At 37.0% G+C, this 15371-nt stretch overlaps 1 protein-coding gene across 4 annotated transcripts in view; it reads right to left on the bottom strand.

Moving 5' to 3' along the window:
* Nucleotides 1-15371, bottom strand: part of Nek1 (NIMA related kinase 1) — a 182039-nt gene that overhangs the window by 72542 nt on the left and 94126 nt on the right. For 2 of the 4 annotated variants that reach the window (XM_008824939.3, XM_029559551.1), the window contains 4 exons: nt 2131-2214; nt 1600-1683; nt 875-952; nt 117-212 (listed from right to left, as the gene is read on the bottom strand). In XM_008824939.3, coding sequence (XP_008823161.1) covers nt 117-212; nt 875-952; nt 1600-1683; nt 2131-2214 — 342 coding nt within the window. The remainder of the gene's footprint in view (nt 1-116; nt 213-874; nt 953-1599; nt 1684-2130; nt 2215-15371) is intronic. The other 2 variants (XM_029559550.1, XM_029559552.1) reach the window with 1 other exon arrangement.

Raw genomic sequence — 15371 nt, 5'->3', positions numbered from 1 at the left:
TCTGGGTCTGCATCACAGATTTACAAAATTCTAATTCTACTAATTCTAATTCTACTCTCAGTAGGAAATCCAAGGGCATTAATTCAAGCAGGTTAAGAACATGAGCTACATCTTACATGCTCTTCCCATACTTTCTTTTCTCTCTCATAGGCTTCTTTTCGCTTTCGCTCCAGTTGTTCTTTCAAAACAGCAGCACGTGCATTTGTTTGGGCCTGAAAATGAAAACAATTAACACAGTTCACTGAAAGGGCCTATGACTGTCCCTCCTCAATCTGGGTCTATAGTGACACTGACTTTGTAGCCAACAGAGATGCATGTGTGTGGTTCCAGAATACAAATGTCAATTCACTTCATATCCATAGCAGCTTGAGTCAGGTCCAACATCTAATAGGAGCTCAGTTAATATTTGCTGAATAATACTAAATGCAAGGACATTGGAATAAAAATTAAAATATAAAAATTTAAAACAGTAGCTACATATAATTCCATTTCTCTTCAAAGAAATAGATAACTTTTAGATTTTTAAGGTTACTGTGCCTTGAGACAGGGTCTATATAGGTCAGTGTGGCCTGGAATTCATGGCAACCCTCCTGCCTCAGCCCCCTGAGAGGTGAGAGGTGTGAGTCACCACCCTAGTTGTTTTCCTTTTACAGAATTACATGCTTCAAATAGCTTTATGTATTGACCCTATTATTTCCTCTAATTACACTTGATAAATATTATGTAAAAGGAAAAAAATGCTGTTTTCCAGAAACCATATGGAGAAAAAGAGAAATAAAAAAGCAAGAGGAGAAAATGATTCAACTATATAAAAAACTTAAGAATGAATTTTCTATATCATCTTCGAATTTCCCTAAGACACTCTAGTCTGTACCTTAAGTGATTCAATTTTTTTGAGCCTCGAGTCAGCCTCTTCAGTTGTTTCTTGTCCGTCGACACCATCAGCTTCTTTCTACAATGTAAATCAATAAGCACAGTACTTAGCAAACAAACATCAAGCTCAGTGCAGACTTCTGAGAGGGCAAATCTAAAAGAGCTACCAGTAAGTACAAAATGGAAATATTCAACATTGCCAGTTTTCTCCCAAGGCTGCAATGGAACCCTCCAGAACCGATGACACAATGATGTGAGTGTACTTCGATTTTTCCTGGACACTAACATTTTCTGTTCAGAATTCCTGTGGAACAATGCTCTTACCAATATAAAACTATGTCAGATTTACTTTGTCCCTACATGGAATTTTCTGGTCTCTGATTTTCATTCCTTAAGTTTTTATTTTTTATTATTATTGGCACAGCATTTTAAATCTTTATTATAATATCATTCAATTCCTTTACTAATTTTTATTTTATTTGTATGAGTGTATTGCCTGCATGTCTGTAAGTGCACCCATGTTGTGTAATGCCCGCGGAGGTCAGAAAAGGGCATTTAATCCCCTGGAACTGGAGTTACATATGGTTGTTAGCTGCCATGTGGGTGCTGGGAACCAAATCTGGGTTCTCTGCAACAGCAAACAGTGCTTTTAACCAGTGAGCCATCTCTCCAGGCCCCATTTAATTACTTAAAAAAAAACAAAACAAAACCATATTTCTGACCTACCTTTTCACCACGAAGTTTGGCTCTAATCTGTTGGCGTTCATTGAAATTCTGTAATCTTATCTGCCTCAGTCTTGCTAGATAAACCTGTAATAGGAAAAAAAAAAAAAAAACACAAAACATTCACTTAAAAGGAAAACCATGAACCCTTTTATTGCTAAAAAAAAAAAAACCTTTTAATTTATGGAAACATGTTAATCTGAATACAAGAAACAAAAGTTTGAAATTTGGTTAATGGAAATGAAATATTAGCTTTCAAGTGTTTAATTTAAAGCAATTTATTTCTGCAAAGAAAGAAATTATGTTATAATTACAAACTCTTGAATCAAAAGAAAAGAAATGTAACTCAGAAGGCTGAATAACAGTTATGGGGCAAAATTATGGCACAGCATATCAGTCAAAATATATTAACAGGTCCCTATAGACCTACAAAATTTTAAAATAATTGTTAAGCATTTAAACCATGCAAGAAAAGAAGGCAATAAACTCAAAAATGGCTGCGTGGTGGAGGTGCTGAGCATGCGGGAGGCATACCTCTTCCTCTTTGTTCCTTGGCTTCCCTCCTCTTGAAGAGCTGGGCCTGCCTCCATACATAGCTGCCAGGTTTTGCAGGAGTCCCTGTTTGTCATTTAATGTACTAAGTTTAAAGGATGACTGAGGCTACACTGCCCTGCTACCTAGGCACATCCATGTGACACTTATTTCTTTTGGCAAATGTTGGTCATTTCTAGCTGCTATACTAATAACAAGTCCAGGCACTTTTGTATAGCCGTTTTGGCAAATATATTCAGTGCAAACAGAAGGAAGTAATTAAACACACGCAATTATTAAAAAAAAAAAAGAGAGAGAGTGAATGGCTATGTTTTTACTAAGCATTAAAATAGATTTTTAAAAATCTGTGTTCATAATTAAACCCCAAAACACTACTTTTGCCTTTAAAAATATTCAATCCATTTCTACATGTCTACTTGTATACTACACACACACACACACACACACACACACACACACACACAAACACAAACTTTTGCATCTACTGCTCTGACTTCAACACATGTACCGTATACTAATGATCAAACTCTACTCTCAGACATGGCCTGAAACTGTACTGCAACTGATCAGAGGTGCAAAATGGCTCATTTTCAAATATAGATTATTGCTAACATGAAATCTTTTTTTTTTTGAGACAGGTCTCACTATGTAACCCTGGATGGACTGGCACATACTATGTAGACCAGGCTGGCTTCAAACTCTTAGAGATCTGCTTGCCTCTGCCTCCCGAGTGCTGGGATTAAGCATGTGCTCTACCACTACTAGTAATGCGGGTGGGAATTATTAGAAATTATTCACATGCTTCAGCAAAATTATCTGATTATTGAATTAACTACTTTTTCTTACTTCATCCTAAAATTATGTTTCAAATTCTTTCCAAATTAAAAAGAATTCTTTGTCCTGTTCCCCTATCTACTGTCTCCTTTCAGTGTGTGGAGGATGTAGTTTTATACTCATTATCATCTCTGTTTTCCTGACTGCCATTCATTTTTTAGCCCGGTAAACATCTGCCTTCTAATCCCAGTATAATTCTAAAATCTTTCTAAGGTCACCAATAGCGCTAGAAATGATCCTAATGTAGCCTTTTGAAGAATTTTTGCACTTCTCTCTCAACAACAGTTTGGACTGAATCGACTTCATTTACATACATGTTTCTCACATAAATAAGAGGTTCACTATAGAATATTCAAAGGTAAAGAAAACATGCATCATTTATAATTGTAACATTTGAGAACCATAAATTTTAAGAGTTTTACCTTCCAAATATCCTTGTATCTGTATGTATACATGAATACAAGCATATTTTTATAGAAACAGATTTTTCTACATTTCTGTTTTTTTTCCCACTTACAATTATATTTTGAGTCTCTTCTCACATTCCAGAACACATCATATGAATAGATGTGTAGGGACTGGTAATATAGTTCTGTGCTAGAGGACATGCTTGGCACTGCAAGGCCCTAAGTTTGATCCCTAATACTACACACACACACACACACACACACACACACACACACACACGTGCATATGAGTAAATGGGAGAAATATGTGAGACTAGAAGCAATATAAAATTAGACAACTGTTTTGGAAATCCAGAAGTCAAAAGAAGAAAACCCTGAGCTAAGGCAGAAACTAAAGGGGCAAATTAACATTATTAGGAGGCAGAATTGCTAACTTGGCACAGTCATTTGTATATGGTAGATAAGAGGAAGACAAAGATAAATCCCAGCTTGCTGATTTGGTGGCAGATTATAACCAACAATTGTGCTAAGAATAATGAGGCTGTAAGAGAATGGTAAAGTCAAGATCAGAAACTGTTTGAGGTAGTTTTGTTGCATTAAAGTAGAGTTATTCAATGTCAACTTAATAAACTCTAAATCTTATAGTTCAAGTGCGGAAAAGGCTATATGGTTGAGGGGTTTTTGCTGTTGCTTTTGGAGACAGGGTCTGCCAAGGCTGTTCTTGAGTTCCTGGGCTCAAATGATCCTCCTGCTTTAGTTTCTGCAGTAGCAAGGCATGAATTTGGTGCCTCCTCTGATGTATGATACCATCATATGTGAGATAATTTTTGACAAAATACACAGCAGTTACCTACAAAGCTGCAGGAAAGTAGGAATGTAGCCAATCACAAAATTATGAGATTTTTCTACAATTTGTTTTGTAACTTGATCGAACAGTTCTTGAGCATAAACTTTATATATGACAATGTGGTCCAGAGAAGCCAAAAGTTTGGCTATCTTCTTTCATGGTATTCTCTGAACACATAATGACCAACAAGTCAACATCAAATGTGCTCAACTCTGCTGGATCATGCATCTCCCTTATAGCCTTGGCTCTGAATATATGACATACACTTTGCACTGTAAGTAATGTTACTCCACACAATACCAAAGAGCACTGTCTGAAATACTGACTCAAGACTATGAAATGAAGTATTTTTACTGGATATGAGAGTTTTCTGCCCTTATAGAAATATAATTATTTAATTACACAAAACAAGAACTTTTAATAATTTGCTACCATAATTCCTCAGCATGTAACAAATTAGTATATTTTTAGATTGTGTTATGCTAGAATGTTTGACTTAAAAATTGCTGTTGGAGTTGCTGACTTGTATTTTTAAATATTTTATTATTTTTATTTAATGTGTATGATTGTATTGCCTGCATGCATGTAAGTGCAATGCAATGCCTGTGGAGGTCAGAAGAGGGTGTCAGATCCCCTGGAACTGGAGTTATGGATGGTTGTTAGCCACCATGTGGGTGCTAAGAACCAAACCTGGGTCCTCAACAAGAGCAGCCAATGCCTTCTCTCCAGACTTGTTTTTTAAAAGTCATTAAATGAATTTTGGCATGGGATTAGGACAGAACCTGCAGCAATTTCTGAAATGGTCCTAAATATATACTGCCATTTTGTGCTATGTATTAATATGAAGCAACATTCTCATTTCTCTCGACGATTATAAAATAAAAATTCTAGACAATTCTAACAAATGTTGGAAGAGTCTGTACATCCTGCAGTATGAAATATTTAACCAAGACTTAATTCTTTATATAGCAATAAACAAACACATCTCATTAAAAGGCAAATTTGCTTTATACCTATACCAAAAATTATTTTCTATAGATGTTCCTTTATGATTTATTAGCAATAAATGTTTTAATTGTATACTTATTTTATATAGCTACATACCCATAAAAATTTCTCAGGCAAAAAGAGGTCACAGAAAAAGTTAAGAAGTCCTGGAATACAAGACACGCACATAAACCTACATAGCTATATCCATGTGACTCTTGACAAAAGGTGCCAGAATCATACACTGGGGGAAAAAGCCTCTTTAAAAAGTGATGCTGAGAAAGCTGGATTTATCCACATGTAAAAGAATGAAATTAGATGCCTGTGTCTCATCCTTTAGAAAACAAATATCAAAATGGATCAAATAAAATTAATAAAAGACCTGAAACTCTGAAAGGACAAGTGGGAAACAGCAGGAAAACTTTAAGACTATACAGTGATTTTCTGAAGTGGTATTAACAGCTCAGAAAACAACAGCAAGAATTAACAGATGGGAATGCATCAAGCTAAAAAGCTGAAAGCAAGGGACAGTATAAGTCAGTAGTAGTCAGCTTGCCCTCATGTACAACCTTCTGGGCTTGATTCTTGGCACTGGAAAGAAGAAAGAAAAGGGCAGTGAGAAGATGGAAGGGAAGAAGGAAGGGATGGAAGGAGGAAGGAAGGAAGGGAGAGAGGGGGGAAGGGAGGGAGGGGAAAGAAAAGGGAGAGCCAAGTATGGTAATGTAGTCACTTATGGGAGGTAAAGCAGGAAGACTGTGTTTAAGGCCAACTGGACTACATATATACCAAGTTCAAGGTCTACAGAATGGGAGAAAGTCTTTGTCAGCTGTACATCTGAGAGAGTATTAATAGATGCAATTGCTTTCCTGGGTCACCTGCTGTTGTTAAGACTTCACCTGTTCACCTTTGTGACTAGGTGAAGCTTGAGGAGATAACAGGGCTTTGCGACTACTGCTATTATCAGAAGAAGGAAAAACTTGTTAGTAGAACACTAACAAGTGATGGTATGGTCTCAGGCTCTGTTTCTGATTACGGATTAAGTTGTCTTCTAGGTCACCTGCTGTGCTGGATAGCTTTAGTGTCAACTTGACACACCTGGGTTGAGGGAGTTTCAATTGGGGAATTGTCTCCATTGGACTGGCCTGTGGCCATGTCTGAGGGGCATCTTCTTGATTGAGTGATGTGGGAGGGCCCAGCCCACTGTGGGTGGTGCCACCCTGGGCACATGGGCCTGTGTTGCATAAGAAAACAGGCTGAGCAGGGCCCAGGGGAGCAAGCCAGTAAGCAGCTTTCCTCCATGGCCTGTGCTCCAGCTCCTGCTTCCAGGTTCCTCCCCGAGTTCCTACCTTGGGCTCCCTGATGAACTGTGACCTGGGAGTTGTAAGCTGAATAAATCCTTTCCTCCCCAAGTTGGTATTGGTCAGAGTGTTTGTCACAGCAATGAAGAACAAACTAGGAGACCTGCCTATGCTCTGGTTGTGCTGCGTGGCTAGGTTCACCTGCGGTTTCACTGTTTCTCTCACACTGAACCACTCCCAAGGCTCTGATGTTGTAAGGGGCTCGTAAGACTTCCCATCTCTGTTCTATTTAGAAGGAAATGTCAAGGAAAACTGAGTTTATGCCATTTATTCTATAACTGAACAGAGGTTTTTTTTTTTGAGACGGTCTCACTACGCAGTCCAGGCAGGCCTCATATTCATAGAGATCTGCTTGCCCCTGCTTCCTGAGTGTTGGAATTAAAGGCATGTGTCACCACATCTAGCTGAATATACTTTCTGATAAAATTTTCAAAATTATTTATTTATTTTATGTGTATGAGTTTTGCCTGTATGTAACTGCACTGTGTAATGTAATGTCTGTGGAGGTCAGAAGAGGGCATCAGACTGCCTGGAACTGGAGTTACAGACAGTGTTAGCTGCTATGTGGGTGCTGGAAACTAAACATGGGGCCTCTGCGAGAGCAGCCAAAGCTCTTAATGGCTACGCCATCTCTTCAGGCCATACAGTTAAAGTTTCGACATTACAATACACCTCATAGTGGGGCCAGTATAATAGTGTCAATAGAGTCACATAGGATTGTTTGTAACAGTAGTCTAAAAATATTGTGACAGGTTGAACTGAGTCCCCCATAAATCCTATGTTGTACTCTGACCCCTAAACCTTAGATTGACCCATTTTGGAGATAAACTTTTTACCAATTTTAAAGGAAGGAATCAGGATGGAGCTTAAATTGTTAAGGCTTATGTCCTTAAAGTATGGTGAGAGACTTAATACAAGGTGGAACAGCCTGCAAAGATGAAGGCAAACATGATGGTGATATTTCTACACACTAAAGAAGGTCGAACATTGCCAACCACCAGAAGGTAGAAAGAAGCATAAGCACCTGCTTCCCCAAAGCCCTCTGAAGGAAACAACCATGCTGACAGAATCATGGACTTCTGATCCAAAACTAGGAGATAATGCATTTCTGTTGTTTAAGCTACTTAGTTTCTGATATTTTGTTACTGCTCAACTAGTAGACTAATGCAAAGATAACATGAATTATTTAATATAGTGTCTGATCTTATAATCTTTGAATAGCTAGTTGCTATTAATTGCTACTTTACTTGTCTATATCCTTTTACTGCTTATGTTCTCCTGCTAGTACCTAACATATTACTGTCAATTCATGTTTGTATAACACTAATAAATGAAATGATCAATTAAATCAACAGTTAACTGCACATATTTTTAAAAACTTTTATTTATTGTATATATGTTTGTGAGTATATGCATGTATGTGTGTAAGAATATGCAAGCCAGGCAGGTATGTGGAAATCAGAGGACAAGGTGTGGGGCTGGTTCTTTCCTTCCATAATGTGGGTCCCTGGGGATTGAACTTAGGTGATCAGGCTTGGCTTCAAGCGCCTTTACCACAGAGCCCTCTCCTTGGCCCAACGGCCCATCTTTTAAGGCAATTTTCCATCAGTACAGCAAACACAGTATGACTGAAGATGATATCATAAGTGACATTTTTCCTTTTGAGACACGGTCTCCCTGTAGCCACAGCTGGCCTCGGATGCACTAAGTAGACCAGGCTGACCTGGATTTCACTGAGATTTGCCTATTTCTGCCTCCCAAGTGCTAGAGGCTACCATGCTCGGGGTAAATTTTCTATTTATTTTTATTGTATGCATATGAGTGTTTTGACTGCATGTATGTATATGTACCATGTGCATGCAATGACCTCGTATCAGATCCCTTGAAACTGGAACTGTGGTCAGTTGTTAGCCACCATGTGGGTGTTAAGAATGAACGCTGGTCCTCTCTCTGCCAAGTGCAGCCAGAGCACTTAAGAGCTAAGCCATCTCTCCAGCACCCATAAATGACACTTTTCAATGATGTTGCTTTATCATGTTTTATTAAAAAAAAAAGTCAGAGCTTCTTCTATTACGTTATTCAACAACAGAAAATTTACAAACTAAATAAAAGTCTTAACATGTGAAACAGGAGACATATATAAAAATTCTCAAAGGAATCTGGAACCAACCTCAATGACTGTTGTCAAAAGAGGTAACAATTGCAGTATAGTATAGTCATACAATAGACTATTATATATCTATACTTGAGAGCATGAATGAATGTTGAAAAATTAATGTTGAATGCAAAAAAGCATGATTCTATTTATAGAAATCTATAATGCTAAAAAAATAAAACGGGCTGGAAAGATCGCTCAGTGGTTAAGAATACTGGCTGTTCTTGCAGAAGACCTGGGTTCAAATCCCAGCACCCACATGGCAGCTAACAACTGTCCGTAACTCCAGTTCCAGGGGATCTGACAACCTCTTCTGTCCTCTTCAGGCATTTCATGACATGGGTGCACTTACCTACATGCAGGCAATACACGTATACACATAAAAAAATAAAGATAATGTAAAATATTAAAAAAATAAGCAAAACAAAATACTGCTCAGATACATATACATGTGTGAGGAGTTATTTTAAGACATGAACAGAGCAATAAATCTAAAGTTCAGGATAATGATTGCCTGCAGGGGAGGCAGGGAACAGATTAGGACAGTGACCAGCAAATCACAGCCCATGGGCCAAATACAGATACCAGCTTGTTCTGTATAACTCTTAAGCTAAGAATGGCTTTTACTTTTTAAATGATGGGGAAATTTACATTAATATTTCATTAACACTTAAAATTATATGAAGTTATAATTCTAGTGTTCCCAAACCACATTTTATTAGAAGATATCCATGCTCATTCATTTATACATTTTCTATGATTCTGTGTTAACATAAAGAGATGAGTACCTACCACAGAGACCTTCTGGCCCAATAAAGCCATGGATATTCTCTGTATGACCTTTTACAGAAAAATGTTTGCCAATTTCTGGCTTAGGGAAGGGTGTATTTTGAGCTTCCTAATTTACACACATATTACATATATCCTTTTCTATGTACCAAGCACTAATATACAAAAATAAATAATATTTTAAAAGAAGATCTATAATAATAAACAGCTTAGTACTGAAGAACTCCCTTACTATGTAAGATAATGATGGGGGGATGAAATGTCTCTCATAGGTTCATACTCTTAGTACGTGTTCCCAGCTGGCACTGACACTTTTGCAGGCTCTAGAAACTAGGAGGTGGAATGTAGAAAGAAGTAGACTACTGGGGTAGGTTCTCAGGGGTATCTTGTCCATGGACCCTTTCTCTCTCTCCCTCTTCCTTTTCCCCTCCTTCTTTCTCTTGCTTATTTTTGCCATGAGGTAAGATGCTCCTTTACCACACACTCCCACCACCATGATGTTCTTCAAGTATATGGGCCAAGAAGCTATGAACCGAGCCCTTTAAAAAGGTGAGCCAAAGTAAAAATGGCTCATTTTAAGTTGTTTTTGTAGGTATTTTGTTACAGAGATGAGAAAAGTAAGTAACAGGATACTCAAATACCAAGGACCAGCAAACTATAGTTAAGGTCAAATCCAGTTTGATTCCCAATAGAAACTTTTTCTACATCACAGCCATACCTATTTGCTTAGGCTTATACTACTATGGTAAAGCCCAGGAGTTTCCTAAGATATTGGACAGGCTACAGAGCTTATTTACTGTCTGATCTTTTGTAGAAAAGATTCTCCTATCCCTCCTCTACAATTTGGTCATGTCTATAATAAAATAAAATGCTAATATGAAATTTTAAAAACAACAAACACAGCACATAAGCTTAGAGTAAAAACAATCTGGAAAGCCAGACACACTGAGCTTCTAGCTGGCTCTTCTAGAACACTATAAGAACTCGGGCAAAGATTTCATAACTCCAGGTCAGTTTCAAAACATATAATGTTAAGACTGAAAATCTCCATTGGAGAGAACTGCAGACAGGATTAGATTCTTGGTAACTTTAAGTTTTGGTGATTTTTAACAAAAAACAACAATCTTCTCTACATACAGAATAAAAAACCCCAAACTACCTCTCACCACCAACAAAAAGTGGCCTAGAAGTGCTTCTTTGTTAGAGTTTTCCTTTGCTTGTTTTTCTCTTTTTCTTTTTTTCAATTTCAGTTACTTGTAGAGGAAAAAGCAAGAATTCATATAAGCACATGAAACTACCTTGAAATCCATATATTTACCATTCCAAATGCTCATTCATAAGTCAGGAATTCTATTTTACCATAGAACAATGTTCCAATTCATTTAATAAAATGTACTGATCAAACAACTTAAAGCACTTTTCTAATTCTAGAGGGTCAATCCTTAAAACTAAAAACTTTGTCTTAATTATTTAGTCTTGTTTATAATATGAAATTTAAAAGAATCAGAAAATATTAGGTTTAAGACGTGGATGTGTTATGATTTCTTTACAATGTTACAATTTCTTCATCAATAAACAAAGGTTTTATAAGTAATTATGAAAATAAGCCAGGGCTAGAGAAATTGGCTCAGTGAGTAAAAACTACTAGCACTGAAAACCTGACGATGTGAGTTCAGTGCCTGGAACCCATACTAAAAGCTGGATCAGTGACAGAAGAATTCCCTGGAAGCTCATGGGCAAGGCAGCCTAGAATATGCAATGCAGCAGCACACAGAGACCCTGCATTAGCAAAGTGAAAGGTGGAAACCAACTACTGAAAGGTGTCCTCTGATCTCCACATGCATGTCTACATTCACACACACAAACAAATTAAATAAAACAAAAGCCAATGTAAATATTCCCAAATTATTGAAACAAGTCATGGGTATTAACATTTATTAGTGGAAAATAGTATGTGCTACTTTAAATCACTGATGCTAATATTATTAAATAAAAATAATAAATAGCCATTATTATACTGTAGTATAGGTATAACTGTTCAAAGGGAGACCTCAGCATCACAATGTTGAAATGAGAATTAAGAGAGATCACAGCCCTTAAGACATTCACAAATGAACCTACAGACATGGATTACTGTGAAATTAGTCTCCACAGAGTCCTCTACCCCTCAAACAACAACTTCTCTTTACATCTATCACATTCAGATCTCTGCTGGACAATCTCTCAGGAGTTGAATGTTCTAAACATCTGGCGATATAATGAAAATCTATTTCCAATCCACTAACAGGGTTGTGGATATAGTCTGGTGGTACAGTGCTTGTTTCAAATATACAAACTCTGGGATTTGATCTCTAACACTTCTCCCCCAGCAGCCAAAAAAAACAAAAAACAAAAAAACAACAACGAAATAAAACAAACAAAAACCATGACATACAAAAGTGAAGATCTTGTCAAAGATTAAGAATTTTTTAAAAATAATGACAATAATATTTAAAAACATCCAAATCACATGCAAAAGCATCTACAAATATGACAGGGTTAGATAACAGTAAAGAAATGACTCAAACTTGAAAACTTGTGCCCAGAAAAGATGTAAGCATATTGCTGAAAACTAAAACTAAAAGAAAAATCTTAAAAGCATCTGGGGAGAGGAAAAAAGAAAAAGAAAGAGAGAAAGAGAAAGAGAAAAAGAAAGAAAGAAAGAAAGAAGAAAGAACAGAAGAAAAAAGTTTAACAGGTGAAGATCTCTCATTAAAAAATGAGGCTGGAGAGATGGCTCAGTGGTTAAGAGCACTGGGACCTGGGTTTGGCTCCCAGCACCTACATGGCGGCTCACAACCATCTGTAACGCCACTTTCAAGGGATCCAACACCCTTTTCTGGTCTCCATGGGCACAGCACAATGGGGTGCACTTATATGGATGCTGGCAAACACTTATTCTTATATATACAAATAAATAAAAAATTTAAAGAACTATAGGGACCAAAAAGCAATTGAAGTCACTTTGTTTTGTTTTGTTTTGTTTTGTTTTATTGGTCTTTTTTTGAGACAGAGTCTCCCTGTAGCCCTAGCTGGCCTGGAATTCACTATGTAGACCAGACTGGCCTTGAACTCACAGAGATCATGAAGTCACATTTTTAAAAGGATAAGTAAATATTGGAATATTGGATTTATAAACTAGTCAAGAAATAAAAACAAGCTAAAGATATTTTAGTATAAAGTAAGGTAAAGAAAGTCACAGTTAGAAGATCCTGATCTAAAAGAATTGCTGGTTGCATGGTGTGGTACATGCCTATGATCCCAACTACCTGAGAGGGTGAGGTAGGAGGCTCTTGAGATCTTGACAGGTCTTGTCTCATCATAAAGCAACCAATCAAATACAACACTGTCATAGAAATATATTCAGGGCTGCAGATACAGCTCAGCAATAGAGCCTTTGGCTAGTATGTATACAAGCCCTTGAATTTGAACCCTAGCATTAAAAAAAAAAAGTACACATGAGCTTAACCAAAAAGGCTATGAAGCAATAAAAAACAAGTAAATATAAACAAACAGGAACTCCTCAGACAATGGGATATGACATAAGAAGGAAGCTTGGAACATTAGGGTTGAAGGAACAATAATTAAGGTAAATGTTCCTTTCCTCTTAGGTTCTTAAATAGACACTAAAAGCAACAATCCAGGGCTGGGAGTATGGTTCAGTGGTCAAGTGTTTGTCCAGCATGTGCAACACCCTGGATTCCATCCCTAGCACCACAAGAAAGTCATAATATTCCTATTTGGATTTGAATGTATGTCAAGGCAAACTGGCAGAAAGTAACTGACAGAGAATAACTGACAGAGAATAAAGGAACCAGGAGGGCAGCAGGATTTCTTCATTCCTACAACTATTTGTTCCAGTGTCTGTCTCTAAGATACTTTGTTAAACAAAATCAAACTGAGCAAGAATGTGGTTCACAGACTTATAGGTGGCCTCTGTGAGCCCTGCCTCCAGATGTATGATCCCCTCCTGAGTGTGATTTGCTTCTAACCAATAGACCAGTAAAAGGTAATGGGATACCCTGTATTATTATGTATCATTCTGTCTTCCTAGCATATCCTCTCCACAGATACACTTGCTTGATAACATAAGAGACATGTGAGGAGGCTCATGAATCAAAGCACTTCAGCTGATCTCTGAGAATGAGAGGTTTCTGCTAACTAAGCAGTACCTCCAGTTGACAGGCAGCAAGCAGGCAGCTGGAGCCTCCACTCGACCCATAAAGAAATGAATTTTCTCACTAACATGAATGGGGGTGGGGAAGGGTAAAGCCTTCCCTAACTGAGCTTTCAGATAAGACTGCAGGACAACTGACATTCCTAATTGCCTTGTGAGACCCCAAGAAAAGGACCTAGCTAAATCCTGTCAGAGTTCTAATCCACAGAAACTGTGAGCCAATAAATTGTATACTGTTAAAAGTCGAAAAAATGTGGTAATCTGTTACACCGAAAAAAGAAAAGGTATAAAAAGGAATAAAAGATTGAGTCCTGCTGAACTATGGGCTACGATGGGTTCTGGGGGAGGGACATTGTCTTCAGGTGATGATTACAATGATGTGTTCAACATGTTCCAAAGAATAGTACCAAATAGTCAAACAGACAGCCCTGGTTAAACTTAGTGGGTCAGTGGCTCACAAAATAAAACAAAAAGACATGATATGGGAAAGGGACTTGTCTTCTGGTGGTGAGGGGGCGGTTTACATAGGGGTAGAAGGGAAATAAGATAAGGGGAGGATGACAATAATCAAAATGCATGATATATATGTATTATATAAAACAATCTAACCTTTCACTATAAAAACTAGAAAACAGAAAAATAAACAGAAACCAAAAAGGAAGACAATACTGCTTATGCACTCAATGCTATGAATTCTTCACTTAAAAATGTTTAAGGTAGTATATTTTGTTATGTGTATTTTACTGCAATAAAAATGTTTCTAGATCATATTATCAAAAGGTACAAAGGAAAGTCATAAAAATATATGAGAAAAAAAATGGACATTTTCCTAACTGTTGAGATGGGCAGAATTCTTAGATAAGATACCACCACATGATGTAAACACACACAAATAAGCAACTGAAAGCTATACTTCAGCAAAGCTAAAACCTTTTGCTCCAATTAAAAAAAAGTCTATTTCTAGATCATATTATCAAAAGGTACAAAGGAAAGTCATAAAAATATATGAGAAAAAAAATGGACATTTTCCTAACTGTTGAGATGGGCAGAATTCTTAGATAAGATACCACCACATGATGTAAACACACACAAATAAGCAACTGAAAGCTATACTTCAGCAAAGCTAAAACCTTTTGCTCCAATTAAAAAAAAGTCTAAGAGAATGAAAAGTAATGCTCTAGATTAGAAGAAAACTTGGCAAATCACTTCTCCAATAAGACATGTATTCAAAGATACATAAAAGAACTCTCAAGAAAACAACATAATTAAAAAAGAAGAAACCACCTTTTTGGTCTTTTTGAGACAGGGTCTCTCTGTGGTCACAGCTGGCCTGGAACCTGCTATGTACAACAGTCTGGCTTTAAACTCACAGAGCTCTGCCTTCCTCTGCCTTTTAAGTACTAGAATTAAAGGTGTGCACCACCATGCCCAGCTTAAGAAGAAATAGTTTATAATGTTTATTTGTGAAATCCCTAGAGTCCTCAAATATTTATGAATATTTCAAGGTTCTGAAAAATAAGTTGTAGTCCTTCCTTGTAACTTAACATGTCTAAGCACAGGCCAGACATGACTCTGTTAAGGAGTCTGTTTAATTCTTTATATTTTGTTCACAGGAGAAAAAAAAAAAAAC

The sequence above is a fragment of the Nannospalax galili genome, unplaced genomic scaffold (assembly GCF_000622305.1).
Source record: "Nannospalax galili isolate Female #2095 unplaced genomic scaffold, S.galili_v1.0 scaffold109, whole genome shotgun sequence".
Lineage (NCBI taxonomy): Eukaryota > Metazoa > Chordata > Mammalia > Rodentia > Spalacidae > Nannospalax > Nannospalax galili.
Note: the sequence above shows the minus strand (reverse complement) of the source record. Positions and strands in the feature narration are given on the sequence as shown.